This window comes from Phyllopteryx taeniolatus, chromosome 1 (genome assembly GCF_024500385.1).
Source record: "Phyllopteryx taeniolatus isolate TA_2022b chromosome 1, UOR_Ptae_1.2, whole genome shotgun sequence".
NCBI lineage: Eukaryota > Metazoa > Chordata > Actinopteri > Syngnathiformes > Syngnathidae > Phyllopteryx > Phyllopteryx taeniolatus.
Window position 1 is genome coordinate 35,300,497 of NC_084502.1, and position 13,931 is coordinate 35,314,427.

At 41.4% G+C, this 13,931-nt stretch overlaps 1 protein-coding gene across 4 annotated transcripts in view; it reads right to left on the minus strand.

Moving 5' to 3' along the window:
• The window catches only part of LOC133486426 (paired box protein Pax-7-like), a 51,124-nt gene that overhangs the window by 6,742 nt on the left and 30,451 nt on the right, over positions 1-13,931 (minus strand). For 3 of the 4 annotated variants that reach the window (XM_061791531.1, XM_061791547.1, XM_061791538.1), the window contains 2 exons: positions 11,348-11,544; positions 3,124-3,391 (listed from right to left, as the gene is read on the minus strand). In XM_061791531.1, the coding sequence (XP_061647515.1) occupies positions 3,124-3,391; positions 11,348-11,544 (465 nt within the window). The other variant, XM_061791557.1, reaches the window with a different exon arrangement.

The window sequence follows — 13,931 nt, forward strand, 5'->3', positions numbered from 1 at the left end:
TAATGGTAATCATTGCGTGATGTAAAAAAAAAAAAAAAATAATAATATTTTTCTTTAATAATTCCTTTTAAATAAAAACACATGCAGACAGGCAAATGCTCGCTCATATTCTTCACATGGCATAGTCAAAATGGGAAATGAAGTCTGCATGCAGCATATGGAGGAAAAATGTTTTATGGTTTGATGGAGGGATGTATTGGGCCCCAAATTTTGGAATTTCAGATGGAGAGGCCCCCGGTGTGCACGCTCGAAGGCCGAAAATGTTTTGCTGCTCCTGCCGAGGCCCAAATACTAACCAATGAGCGGTGACAGTGATTTTAGTTCCCATCATTTTTGCGGTATAAACTAAAGAGCGTCTCACGATGTTGTCGACCATCACAGCACTTTAGGATGTCATGCTGAGGTCGGCCTTATTAAACTGATTATTATTAATTAAATGTGTGTGCAGTGTGGGAAAGTCGTACTGTGTCCTGGCTGCCCAGTACAAAACTGCTAGTAATAAACATTGGGAAGTGGGCTGTGTTTAATCCTTAAACAAACTGCCTTTCCCCCCCCCCCGTTTTTTTAATGTAACTGGCGAGTGTCCCACGGTTAAGGATGGCAACATCCGTTATGCAAATTAGCCACACGGCAGGTCATGCGATAGCAATGGCCTGAACCAAATGTTTCTTTTAAAGGGGACATATTATGGAAAATTGAACTTAACTGCTTGTATGCAAATAGTTGGGTCTCTGGAGTGCCCGCCCACCCACACACTTACAACTGCTGGGTCAGTTTTGTAATTCATCTGTTGGGTTGACACTGTTGGGTCAGTTTTACCAAACATTGGATTCAATTATTAATCTGTTGTGTAAGAGTTGCCCCGTTCACAACGTAAAACAAAATTCATTGATTTCATAACTCACCTATTGGTGTCAGCTGTTAGGTTTGATCAACAACACTGGGCTAGAGGTACACCACTGTTGGGTTGAAAAAGACCCGCCTTCTGGAATACGCCATTTTCGTTTCTGATACCCGCATTGTCATTCACCAGGGACTGGTACTGGCTTATCAATGCTAATGAGAAAATAGATTTCCAGAAGAAACGGTGTGGCAGGTGGCGCAAGGTAGACGACTGGTGAGCAAATCTGACTCACAGTACAGAGGTCATGGGTTCGAATCCAGTCTTCCTGTTGACGTTTGCATGTTCTCCCCGTGCCTGTGTGGGATTTGTCCAGGTATGCCGGTTTCCTCCCACATTCCCAAAACATGCATGGTAGGTTAATTGAAGACTTGCAACCTTGTGTGAATAAGTGCAACTGAGAATGGCTGGATATCTTAAACCCCTTTTTGGGTCACATTGGATTAACCCTACAGCAGTCACATTTAACCCAACAGCCAAGTCACATTCAACCCATTTTGGGCTATGGAATTCCAACCCAACACATAGGGTCACACCCATAACCCAGCCCAGCTCATCTAAAATAACCAATGGCTGGGTCGGTCCATCTTTAGGAACGCGTTGGGTTACCCAAATAACCCATATTGGTATATTTTTAACCCAGCACTTTTAAGGGTGCATCAAGTGTAAAACTAAACAACCAAAGAAATGTTTTTTATCTGGTTATTTCTGAAAATGTGAGCATGCCGTTCCATAGTTGTGTACGGCAATGTCATACCCAGATCTGCACACTAATTGATGAGTGTAATTTGGTGGTTTGGCGATGAAGCGCTGACTCCTCCCTCGAGGAAAAATACAATCCAGGCTGTCTTTGTGGGGGGTTGCATGTGCTTTCCAGCTCGCACTTACTTTTCTCGACTCAGGGCTCAACATTGCAGCCACCCCTAGCTCCGGTAACAAATGTGGCCAGCAGTATATGGGGCAGGGTGAGCAGTGGCTCGCTTGCGGGGCCAAACTCTCAAAACCATCTTATTTCAACAAAACAGAAAATATGTTGTGGAAAGTATTCTGTAATTCTTGATCCTTGGGGTATGTTGATGAAAGCATGTCACGGACATGTTATTAACACACCTGGGACTGTTTTGAATTGTAAAGGGTGAAAAAAAGCATAATATGAACACTGCAACGATGCATTATCATCAGCGAGATTAGTAACCGTTTTGCTTGTTTTTCATTCAGTATGTATGGAACTGAATCTTTTCATTTCAAAAGCATGAAATCAGTAAGCTTGTTCACAAAATGATTTTTAAATAACTGAACACCATTTTGTAGATGAAGAGAAATAACTGTTAAAACAATAATTGAAAGACCAGCATTATGACAATCAAGTCATGTCCATGTCCAGGGTTCGTGCATGTTAGTGGGAAATCCCAGTGTTAACCCTTAAGAACGGAAACTATTTGTACTGTACTACATTTTTCAACCTACTTTGACATTTTTTTTACATACTTATCATTATATCTATCCATCTATTGTCCATACCGCCTGTCCCCATTAGGGTCGTGTATAAACTGGAGCCAATCCTATCTAATTATGGGTGAGAGGTGGCGTACACCCTGGATTGGTGACCAGCCAGTCACAGGGCACATAGACAAACAACCATTCACACTCACATTCACATCTGTGGGCAATCTTCAGTCTTCGAATAACCTAAGAAGCATGTTTTTGAAATGTGAGAGGAAGCCGGGGTTTCAGAAGAAAACCCACACAAGCACAGGGAGAACCTGCAAAGTTCACACAGGAAGACCAGAGCTGAGATCAAACCCAGAACCTCGGCCAACCAACCAACCCTGAAAACGCTGTTGGTGGTTCATCCCCGCTTATTCAAGAATGTTTGGGGTTTAAAAAAAAAAAAAAAAGAAAAGTTGGTTTTTTTTCAATGCAATTATAATGGCCGTCAATTATCTGCGGATTTTTGCTCGTCACGATCCGGCCCGGTTCCTATCCCCCATGAATAGCGGGGGTCCACCGTACATATGCAGCACAGTACATAGGAGGAAAAGAAGCTTAAGCCACAAGACTTTCCAGTAGCTTGCCCTACTCTGCATTTGACCAACAATCACCACGTCCATGGTACAGGGATCAAGTATAATGCTCTTTGAGATCCTGTCAGCAAACACTAGCTTTAGGCTGAGAAGTAAGCGACAAGTAGCATGCTAAGCCAAGACAGCAGCAGGACTTACTCTGGCCATACTGAGTGTACTGGTATCCCACGGCAGCCACAGCCGGGTCCACGCTGTAGTTGGTAGCGCTGTACGTTGGGGGACAGTAGGACTGGGAAGACGAAAGGCTGTCCGCCGTCTTACTGGAGGCCTCCGTGGAACGCTGGCTGCCGGGGGCTGACACGGCGTTGGGTGGAGGGGCTTCCAACATGCTGTGGAGCGGCGACACCGAAAAGTCGTGCTGGGCTTGGGACGAAACGCCACTCGGGTTACTCAGGATGCTCATCACCTGCAAATAGACAGCGGCAGAGGTTCACGTGATCATTGCATCGAAATAGCCCAAATAAGACTTAAAAGAGCCTCTATTAGTGGACTCAACTCAATTATGCAACTGGAATTATATTCTGTTCGATTCAAATTTTAAGGAATTCTATGTTTCATGATTTCCTTGCATCTAGCTTACAGTACAGTGGAGTTAGGGGTTTCCCAATCCGATCTTTGAGATCAGAAATCGGTCCGATGTCAGCAAAAAAGCAAGGATCAGATTGGACTGGATCTAAAATCTCCAATTTTCCACCTCCTACACATGCGCCGCTCCAGTAGCATGCAGATCCACGTGATCACACCACCAGGTTGCTAAGGCGCTAGCAAGGGGTATGTAGCTTTTTTGGAATGTGTTGCAGGCATCACAATTAAAATGAGAGAATATTTGCAAATAACAATAACGTTCATCTGTTTGAACATTAAATAGCGTGTCCTCTTAGTGTATTCAATTGAATATAGGTTGAAAAGGATGTCCGCGACCCTAGTGAGGATAAGCGGAACGGAAGATGGATGAATGAATGAATGAAAAGGATGTGCAAATCCTTGTATTTTGTTTTTTTACACAACATCCTAACGTCATTGGAACTGGGGTTTCTACATTTTAGTACAATACATTTGCATTTCATCTTTAATAAATATTTCTTTTTAAACTTTTATTTAGAGTTTTTTCCCCCCATATTTAAGAGCAGTGTTAATGCGCATAATGTTACAGTGGCTTAAAATAATATCAAGTGTGCACTTAAATGGATGGATGGAGGGATTTTACATTAAATCCACTCTGATGACTTTTAGCAAAGGATGTAATAATCAAATGTAAGGCAAAACTGAGTGAAAAGACGTACATTCCCATGCATTTCATCAAGTAATGCTCGGGCAAACCATCTCTCATCCATCGCTTATTCTGTTTGTCTGTCTACACCTCCAGCACATTCACAGCTTCATGTCTTACATATTCAGTTTTGGGTAAGTTACACCAAATATTTCATATGTAATATATTATTATTTACTGTCATTTGAAAAATATTCCAATAATATTGCATCTTGAAGGCCTCCAATTAAAAAGCTAGCTTTTCTATTGTGATTTCAGTATCTGTACATCCATTTTCTATAGCACTTGTGGTTTGCAAGAGAGCAAGAGGTGGGATACAACCTGGACTGATTGCTAGCCAATCGTAGGACACAAAAAACAAGCATTCACACTTACCGTACATCACATTCACACCTATTGACAATTTAGATGTTTTTTTATGTGAGCACACAAATGTTGACCGCCCTCCTCGAATGTATCTCTTTATTTTTTTTCCTTTATATGTTTGCAGCAGGTCTGATTATTTTATTTTGCGGCAGTTAAGCTCCTGGCTAAAGTGAAGCAGCATGTGTTCTTCAGCCGACGTCTCACAACCTCCCAGTATGATGGTCTAAATATAAACGCTCATCCTTTTTGATTGGTTGACACTGGAGTCTGCCACTTGACAGTATGCCCAATCAAAGGGCTTAATGCTGCAAATGCTGCAACAGCAGCTGGGACTAATATTTACATTCATCTTCCCAACACACGCTGGAAAATGCGGGCTGTAAAGGAATGGAAATGGTTGTTTTGTTGATTTAGTTTTGGTTTGTATACCGTCGGACCAAAACATGAAAAGTACCCCACGTTGCCTGTGCAATAATTTGACATGAAACATACATATAATATGACTATGAACTATAGATTTGATTTTATTACAGCTTTTAGTATTTTGTGTGTGTGTGGGTTGTAGCAGTATATGAGTACGACATATGATTCCGCCAAAAATGTGTCGACTTTGCAAAAATGCTCCAGTCTAACAGCATGCGAGGATATCTCTTGTGTACAGCCCCCATAAATGTTCCAATTGGATTTAGGACTGGTCTTCCGCTGGCAGCTTCTCATTTTCTTCAGGTGACGTCATTGGTTGGTTGATTTTAAAGTTGAAACGACAACATCTTCTTCATTGTGAGTTTTCTTCATTTTCCTTGCAAGAGCCTGAAGGCTTTGGTGCTAAAATGATATTTTGAAACCGTTTTTCCCGACACGTTGAAAAAAGGCCCAAATTTCATCAGAAGAGCCCCAAAGAATGATATTGCCACCATTATTCATCATTTTTTATCACCATTTTACTGTGGCTGTGGTGTTCTACGGGGGACTGAGCAGTTTTGATTATGACTCTTTAATTCTACAGTCAACATTTATCATATACTGTACTTTTATGAGGCATTATGTATGGTAATCATGTTAACCTACCCCAATATTTTCTCTGCATGTTTATGATAGTCTTCACTGTGAATAATTGATGAAGCCTTTTGTTTATTTGAATGACTTTCTGGTACTAACGCTCGAATTTTTTTTGTCCCACTTGTCATGATTCTTGTGTCTGAACCAATCAGCTTCTTACTTCTTTCTTTATCCTTCTTAGCTGTTTCCTTTATTATTATTATTATTATTATTTCTTGATTTTCTTTCTCAGCTGCTCCTAATCTTGCAATTAGTCCATGTGCGTTTAGCTTCCTTGTTTATGTTCAGTCAATTTTGATCAGTTTGATATCACATTGTGCCTGTCCTTTGGTTCCTGCTCTGAAGATTTTCTTGAGGGCTGATTATGTCAAACCTATCTTTAAAAAAAAAAAAAAGAGGAAAAAAAAAAAAAGTTGTTCATCAACACAACAGCAGCATTTTTAAGACTGAAAATACAAACTTTTGAAAACGAGCCTTAAAAGTTGTTGGTCTTGTGTTGTTGTTTTTGAAAATGTGCACGAATTCCTGTGCACTGTTTAGAGCGCGGCAGCATGGTGACCGACTGGTTAGAGCGTCAGCCTCACAGTTTTGAGGACCGGGGTTCAATCCCCGACCCCGCCTGTGTGGAGTTTGCATGTTCTCCCCGTGCCTGCGTGGGTTTTCTCCGGGCACTCCGGTTTCCTCCCACATCCCAAAAACATGCATTAATTAATTGGTGACTCTAAATTGCCCGTAGGTGTGAATGTGAGTGCGAATGGTTGTTTGTTTATATGTGCCCTGAGATTGGCTGGCAACCAGTTCAGGGTGTACCCCGCCTCCTGCCCGATGATAGCTGGGATTGGCTCCAGTACTCCCGCGACCCTAGTGAGGAAAAGCAGCTCAGAAAATGGATGGATGGATGTTTAGAGCGCACGTATCGTGTGTACACATTTGGTGTGTGAAAGCATTTTTTTCTTGTTTTATTTTCTTGAGTACAATAATAAAACCCTTTGAGTTTTTCCTTATTCCACTTCTGTTATTTACATTTTTGTGTTGTGTGTCCACCAGCACGACATTAGACATCTCATGAGATCGCTTTCATGCTTTTGATGCTCTTTGTGAATTGTGTGCTCATTAGGTTTGTCCTTATTGTGCTTTAAGGTCCAAGTATAGAGGTTCATCATAATAAATGAGAATATTCAAGATCCATCCATCCATCCATTTTCTGAGCCGCTTCTCCTCACAAGGGTCGCGGGCGTGCTGGAGCCTATCGCTGCTATCATCAGGCAGGAGGCGGGGTACACCCTGAACTGGTTGCCAGCCAATCGCAGGGCACATACAAACAAACAACCATTCGCACACACATTCACACCTACGGGCAATTTAGAGTCTCCAATTCATGCATGTTTTTGGGATGTGGGAGGAAACCGGAGTGCCCGGAAAAAACCCACGCAGGCACGGGGAGAACATGCAAACTCCACACAGGCAGGGCCGGGGATTGAACCCGAGTCCTCAGAACTGTGAGGCTGACGCTCTAACCAGTCAACTACCGTGCCTCCAATATTCAAGATCATTTAAGTAAATTTATTTCAGCTGTTTAGTTCAAAAAGGGAATCATGTTTCACAGTTTCATTAAACAGGAAACTATAAATTCCTACCTTATTTCTATAGTCATTTTGATTGTCTCTTAATTTGTTTTGTTAGTTTTTTTTTTATTATTCTTTCTTATTGTTAGCCTAACAGGGTAATAGTCCAAGTAATTTCTTAACATTTTCGGAAAACCACAAGAAATGCAACAAACAAGAAGAGTCTAGTTGCCTCGATTCAACCTTTGCGGATGATCATGATCTGGATGACTGACAATCTTCACAGACATAAAGAAACAACCTATTTTTAGCACGTACAGTGGTATATTTTATTGATATCATGACAGTAACTTAAAAATGACTTAGACAATTATGCTATTAAACTAACATTATGTCATGTTTTATTGTCTTGAGTGATGATTTTTATACTTCTAATACTACAATCATCCAAATTATGAAAACAAAATAAAATCATGAAATGAAAATATTTCACTCTTTGTGTCTGTGTTCTTTATATAATACATGAGTTCCACTCTTTGAACTGAACTGCACGGTGTTATAATTCTGCTACCTCACGACAGGGCGGTTATTTGACTCACCTTAATTTTTGGCACTTAATGGCTATTATTTGATGTCATTCTTTATTGGGATTTTGAATCCTAATGGGATGACTCCCCAATATACAAAGGTGCTGTTTGTTCTCTTCATTCAGTTGAATTTTGTCTTTTTTTTTTTTTTTTAAATTGGTAAATGTATAAAATGATGCTTTCTTTCTTACATACCTATCAAATTACAGGAGGTTTGGCCATTTTACATCCACTATATAAATATGTGTGTGAGAGCGAGTGAGAACGCTGGGGGAGGTGGTAATATGTGTGAAGAGGCACCCCCGCATCCCCCTAGCCCACCTTATCTCAGGCCGACAGTTGTCTGGAAACATGAGCAGAGGCCTGAGCTCGCGAGGCAGGCAGGCCTGGGGATATGGATCAAAGAGACACAGCCAGAGAACCAAAGCAGCTCTGATCCCCCAACCAACGATTCTAGCTTGCCCCTCTCTCTCTCTCTCTCTCTCTCTCTCGCTCGCTCGCCCACTCTCTCTCTTTTAGCCTAACATCAAATAGCAAGCAAGAGAGCTCCACCATTCCAGTGCAGGCTACTAAATCTTTTTCTCACAACAAACTCAAGAGGAATTGAGCTCTTCTCTTCTTTTTCTTTCTTGTATAATGCATTGACGTTTTGGGGTCACTGTAGGAAGTGATCATGTCACCTTCGGTGACCTGATTTGAAAACCGTAGATTCAAGTCATATGTGCTCTTTTTGGTGAAAGGAAAGCAATCACAATATTCTAAAGCTTTAAAGAAATGTTTACGAACACAGGATTGCATCGTGTTTGTCTTTCCGCAATGCTTTGAATTGGCAGCCAGTCTCCACATCAAAGCAAACATCAATTTCTCCTCTTTCAATTTGTGAAGCGGAGGCTCAGGGAGTGTGACGTATATTTCAATTACAATATGACTGTTTCAAATTGTGTTTTTTGGATGTCTGGTGTGCGGGATGTCCGTAGCTTCTGTGCTATTCAGAAAAAAAGCGAATCCGTGCTGTGACACCATCTCATGTAAATGCTTAAGAATGCAAAGAAAGGATGAAGAGCAGTTTAAACTCGACTGGCGGTTGAATAGTCAGGGAATGCAAATAAATTGAGCATTATTGATTTCTCCCGCATGGGACTCGTATGTTAAAGCTCTCCTTTACAGGCAGTAAGCTTCCAAGTACTGTATGCCCAAGATATGAGCTAGGAGGTGCAGCCTTTTAAATTACATCAAAACAACTATTCATTTTAGCAAAGATTTAGTATTGAATCAAATAGTGTAACTATATTTTACCCAAAGGGCTCATAACAACTATGTAATTTCTACAAAGCCTCATGTAGACATTTGTTAATGCTTTCACTAGTTTGAATTCCCCTTCCATCAACTTAAAAAAAAAAAATCTTTAATGTCCTTGAAAATACCCAGAATGTCCTTAAACAAGCCATTGCAGTTGGTCTTTTTCACCTAGCAGTTGAGACCACTGGATTTCCCGTTAATATTCAATATGTAAATTAGCTTTGCACTGATTGGACTACTGTTTACCTTAATTAGAATATTGTGTATGACCGAGGCAGTAGTGTGCACACCGAACGCGTATTCGCTTCTACACCCGACAGCTGTAAGCAAGTAGTACTTTTTCCTCGCTCACCATTCTCCAGGCTGGCTCATTTTTCAGCACGAGTGCCGGATGCCCACAAATCGTGACGATCATTGTATTCGCCATTGTTTGAGGACATTGTGAATGACACAGCATATTCACACAAATTTTAGTTAAGTGGCCAGGGACTTGAATATTAATTGTCAAACCTACGTCACAACAATGGCGATTTCAAATCCTGTCGTTTGCAAGGGGTTTGGAGTTCAAAGGTTATTGCATTAAATCGACAAAGTGCACAGATGTTAAACTTAAATCAGGTCGCAGACACATTTTGACCGATGTTATGCATAAAACAGTAGAAAAATTTGGATTTTGATGGAAGGGGGCATTTAAGCAATGTAAGTAGTAGTTGCTAATCTAATTAAATCCTTTTCCCAAAACCTTATCTTGAGACCCAAACTGGAAATGTGATTGCCTAAAACAATACTTTGTGTAGTGCAATAACTGACAAATTTTAAAGAGGACAAATACATTACAATAAACATTAAATTAAAAAGCCATTTGCCAAGAAATTGTATGCTTGCTTGATGATCAGTACCAATGCGACCCAATAAAAATTGACCCTTGACCCATTTGGATCCTGACTTTAAGTTTGGGAACTCCTGAATTAAATAATAGCCTTGACATTTTGTTATTAATAGCCAAATTGTCCATTGATCAATTCTTATGATCATTCCCTTGTGCACATAGGCTCTTGTGGCGTTCTTAAGCAGAAATAATTGTATTTTATTGTCAGAGGAGCCTAATAGGCAAGTACGAGTAGTCAAATCCATTCCCAAGTAAACCAATAACCATAACAATATACAGTATATAATGCACCCCCTCCGTATGGTAATCCCTAGTGTAAACCAAGGCTGCCTTCTTTAGGGATAGAGATTTTACTAAATGAAGGGAGCCATGTCTCTTGATATACATGCAGCGTTCTTTTTGTGGTATTAAGCTCCTACAAAACGATTAAACATGCGCTGTAGCGACACCTCTGTTATCCCCAACTCTGCCGCAACAACAGCAAATCCCTTTTTTGTCAGAAATCCTCACGTCGCCTGTCTTGTCAACGAAAACGGGACGAATGTGAGTCTGGCAGCTTGGGGAAAAACGGAAATGGACGGTTAGTGTAATTGCTGGAATTTGTCCCTATTGTCATTTGCATTGTGGTAATATTTTGCCTTACTTAATTACATCCAATTTTGTCTTAAATCACTCGAGTCATTTCTGCCACAGACTTCCAGTACTTTCATTTTATTCATTTATTTGTGTGTTGTTTTTTTTTTTGCGTGTGTGGTTGTTTGTTTGTTTGGGTATTCGGGGGTGGGATTAGGCTTGTAGTTACAACCTAAACAATTTTTTAACTGGGTGCAGCAATTTTAAAAAAGTGGAATTCCCGTACAGTGCTTCCAAATTCCAATTTCTATCCAGCATCATGAACTCTGGAGCCTTCCAATCCACCTCACTCCACCAGCACACATCAACACACCATCCATAACATGCAACTGCATACACTAGACAGACCTACAAATCTTTTTTTAACATGGACTTTGATAGTGTTTCGTCTTATTCCACCTCAAGAGAGAAAGTAAATGGATTGCTTGACCCATGACTCTTCATAATTGCTTCACCCTGCTGTAACAGCAAACCTGTATTACCCAGCCCCATTTAAGGTTTCTGATTGGATAAAACTTCAGTCATCAGCCGAGTCTGCGGCAAGGATCTGTGTTAGCAGACAGGCCCAAACGATAGAAAAGTGTCAAGTCTTACCTGGCCTAACATCACTGAAATAGTATTGAGTGAAAAGAACAGACAAAATCTACACAACCGTCCTCATACATGACTAGAAGGATAGACATGAGAGATTTACCTGCGGGGAAAGCCCAGTGCTGACCGGGTTGACGTGGCTGCTCGGTGCAGATGTCATGAAGGTGTCGGAGTAGCCAGAAAACCCGTGGCGATTCGAAGCTAAACCATAGGTGGAACAGCTGTCATTTCCGGATAGACCACTCTGGTGCATAGTGGACGGAGGTAGCGGTTGGGGCCGGTGAACTGTACCTCCGCCATCTGAAAAGATAAACAACAGCGCATACGTGACTCGAGTAAGTGTGTGCGGACAAAGCAGAATGCACTTCCTCGATCGCTCTCCGACATCTTCCCTGCCACCATAGTCTTTGCACAAAATACACCTTGGAAGTGCACTCTAGGTACTTACACACCTGATGAACTATTGCCTTCACATGGTACAACAGAGAGCAGATGTTTTCAGATAACCAGTGACATGACAGCTGGCCTACATAATGTGCACATGGAGCGAGTAATAGCTTAGAACAACATAATGATGTGATATGTTGCATGACTGACCAACTGCCCCGTGTCGACCGTCGAGACCTTCAAGTTCCTGGGAATTACAGTCTCTCAGGACCTGAAGTGGGAGATCAACATCAACTCCATCCTCAAAAAGGCCCAGCAGAGGATGTACTTCCTGCGGCTTCTGAGGAAGCACGGCCTGCCACAGGAGCTGTTGAGGCAGTTCTACACAGCGGTCATCGAATCAGTCCTGTGTTCTTCCATCACAGTCTGGTTTGGTGCTGCTACAAAAAGGACAAACTCCGACTGCAACGGACAATCAAAACTGCTGGAAAGATTGTCGGTACCCCCCTACCCGCCCTTAAGGACTTGAACGCTGCCAGAACTAAGACAAGCGCATGCAAAATCCTCTTGGACCCTCCACATCCTGGTCACCACCCATGGCAACTCCTTCCCTCAGATAGGCACTATTGATCAATGCAAACTAAAACAAGCAGACATTCCAACAGCTTCTTCCCTCTTGCCATTAACTTCTTAAACAATTAATTTACAATTCCATTGTAACAGGCTGCCAATTTTTGTCTTGAGATTGTTGTCATATCCCTTTCGGGCCAATTATACATTACTCATGCACTCACTGTAGTAGTATCGCCACCCTGCACTACTTTGCATATCTGTTGTTGACCAATACTGGCCAATTGTGTGCTTGAGAAGTATGTGCACCATTTGCACAATTGACACTATTCCAGATTATCGCACTAGTAGTCACTTTAAACTGCATACATTTCTTGAAGTCTCTCCGCCATTTGCACAATGGTCACTGCACCAGGCTATTGTTCTTTTAGTCATTTCAAACTGCTATAATTGCTAGAGAACTCTGCATCATTTTGCACAATTGTCAAAAAAAAAATTCAAAAAATTGTACCGGCATTACCACATTACTGGCAACCTTTTATTGCTCAGTGACTGTTTTTATGTTTTTTAGGTCTCAAAAGTATTCTCTGTCAATTGACCGTCAGTTGTCATCCTAGAGAAGCTCCAACTACCAGAGACAAATTCCTTGTGTGTTTTTGACATACTTGGCAAATAAAGATGATTCTGAGTCTTCAACAAGTATTTCATTGTTGTCACTTCTAGTTATCTAGCCCAGTGTTTCTAAACCTTTACTGAGCCAAGGCACATGTCAGAAAAAAGTATATATATGGAAATACCGTATTTTTGCGACCATAAGGCGCACTTAAAAGTCTTAAATCTTCTCCAAAATGGACGGGGCGTCTTATAATGTGGCGCGCCTTATGTGTGCACCGAGTTCCAATATCTATAAATGTTGTGGTGTGTTGAGCACTCCGCTTGACTTTTTAAAATTTATTTTAGCATTTCCATCCGACACGTGGCTGAGGACAGGGGAGGGTGCGTGAAGGAGGACGCTAAAGCCACGCCCCCACGCCGGGGTGTTTTTTGTTTTGTTTTTTTTTGTTTGTTTTTTACCGCTTGACTGACTGGTGCAAAACAACATCGGTTTGGCTAAGGACCCCCGAAAATGTCACCTACGAAGAGACACGCTTACGAAGCACAGTTTAAACTTCAAGCTATCAGTTGGTCGATGGGAATCGAGCAGCCGCGAGAGAATACAAGATCAACGAATCCATGGTTTGCAAGTGGAGGAAGCAGGAAAACGAGCTTCGCCAAGTCAAGAAGATGAAGATAAGTTTCCGCGGAAAAAAAGAAAAAGAAAACGCGGAAACAAGGCGAGGTGGCCCGAGTTGGAAGACCAACTCGAGCAATGGATTATTGAGCAAAGAACAGCCAGGAGAAGCGTCTCAAGTCACCATTCGACTGAGTGCAATAACTCGGGGCTTCTCGTCTCTCGTCTCAGTTTACTCACAAATTGACTTAGTCAGCGTGAAATCTGGTCCTGTTAAATTGAACACAAAGCTATAATTCTGTTTTACAAACAGCGACAGGTGGATACACATCTTATTATGTATTCTGCCACCTGAAAGGATTCTTATCCTTACCATATTTGTAGTAAATTTAAAAAATTTGAATCGATAAAGTGAAATTAGTATCTCACGGCACAGTGGCTGGGAATCACTAGCCTAGTCGGCTTCCTCTCCCTCGTGGGGTGTGTGATTGTTTAAGTG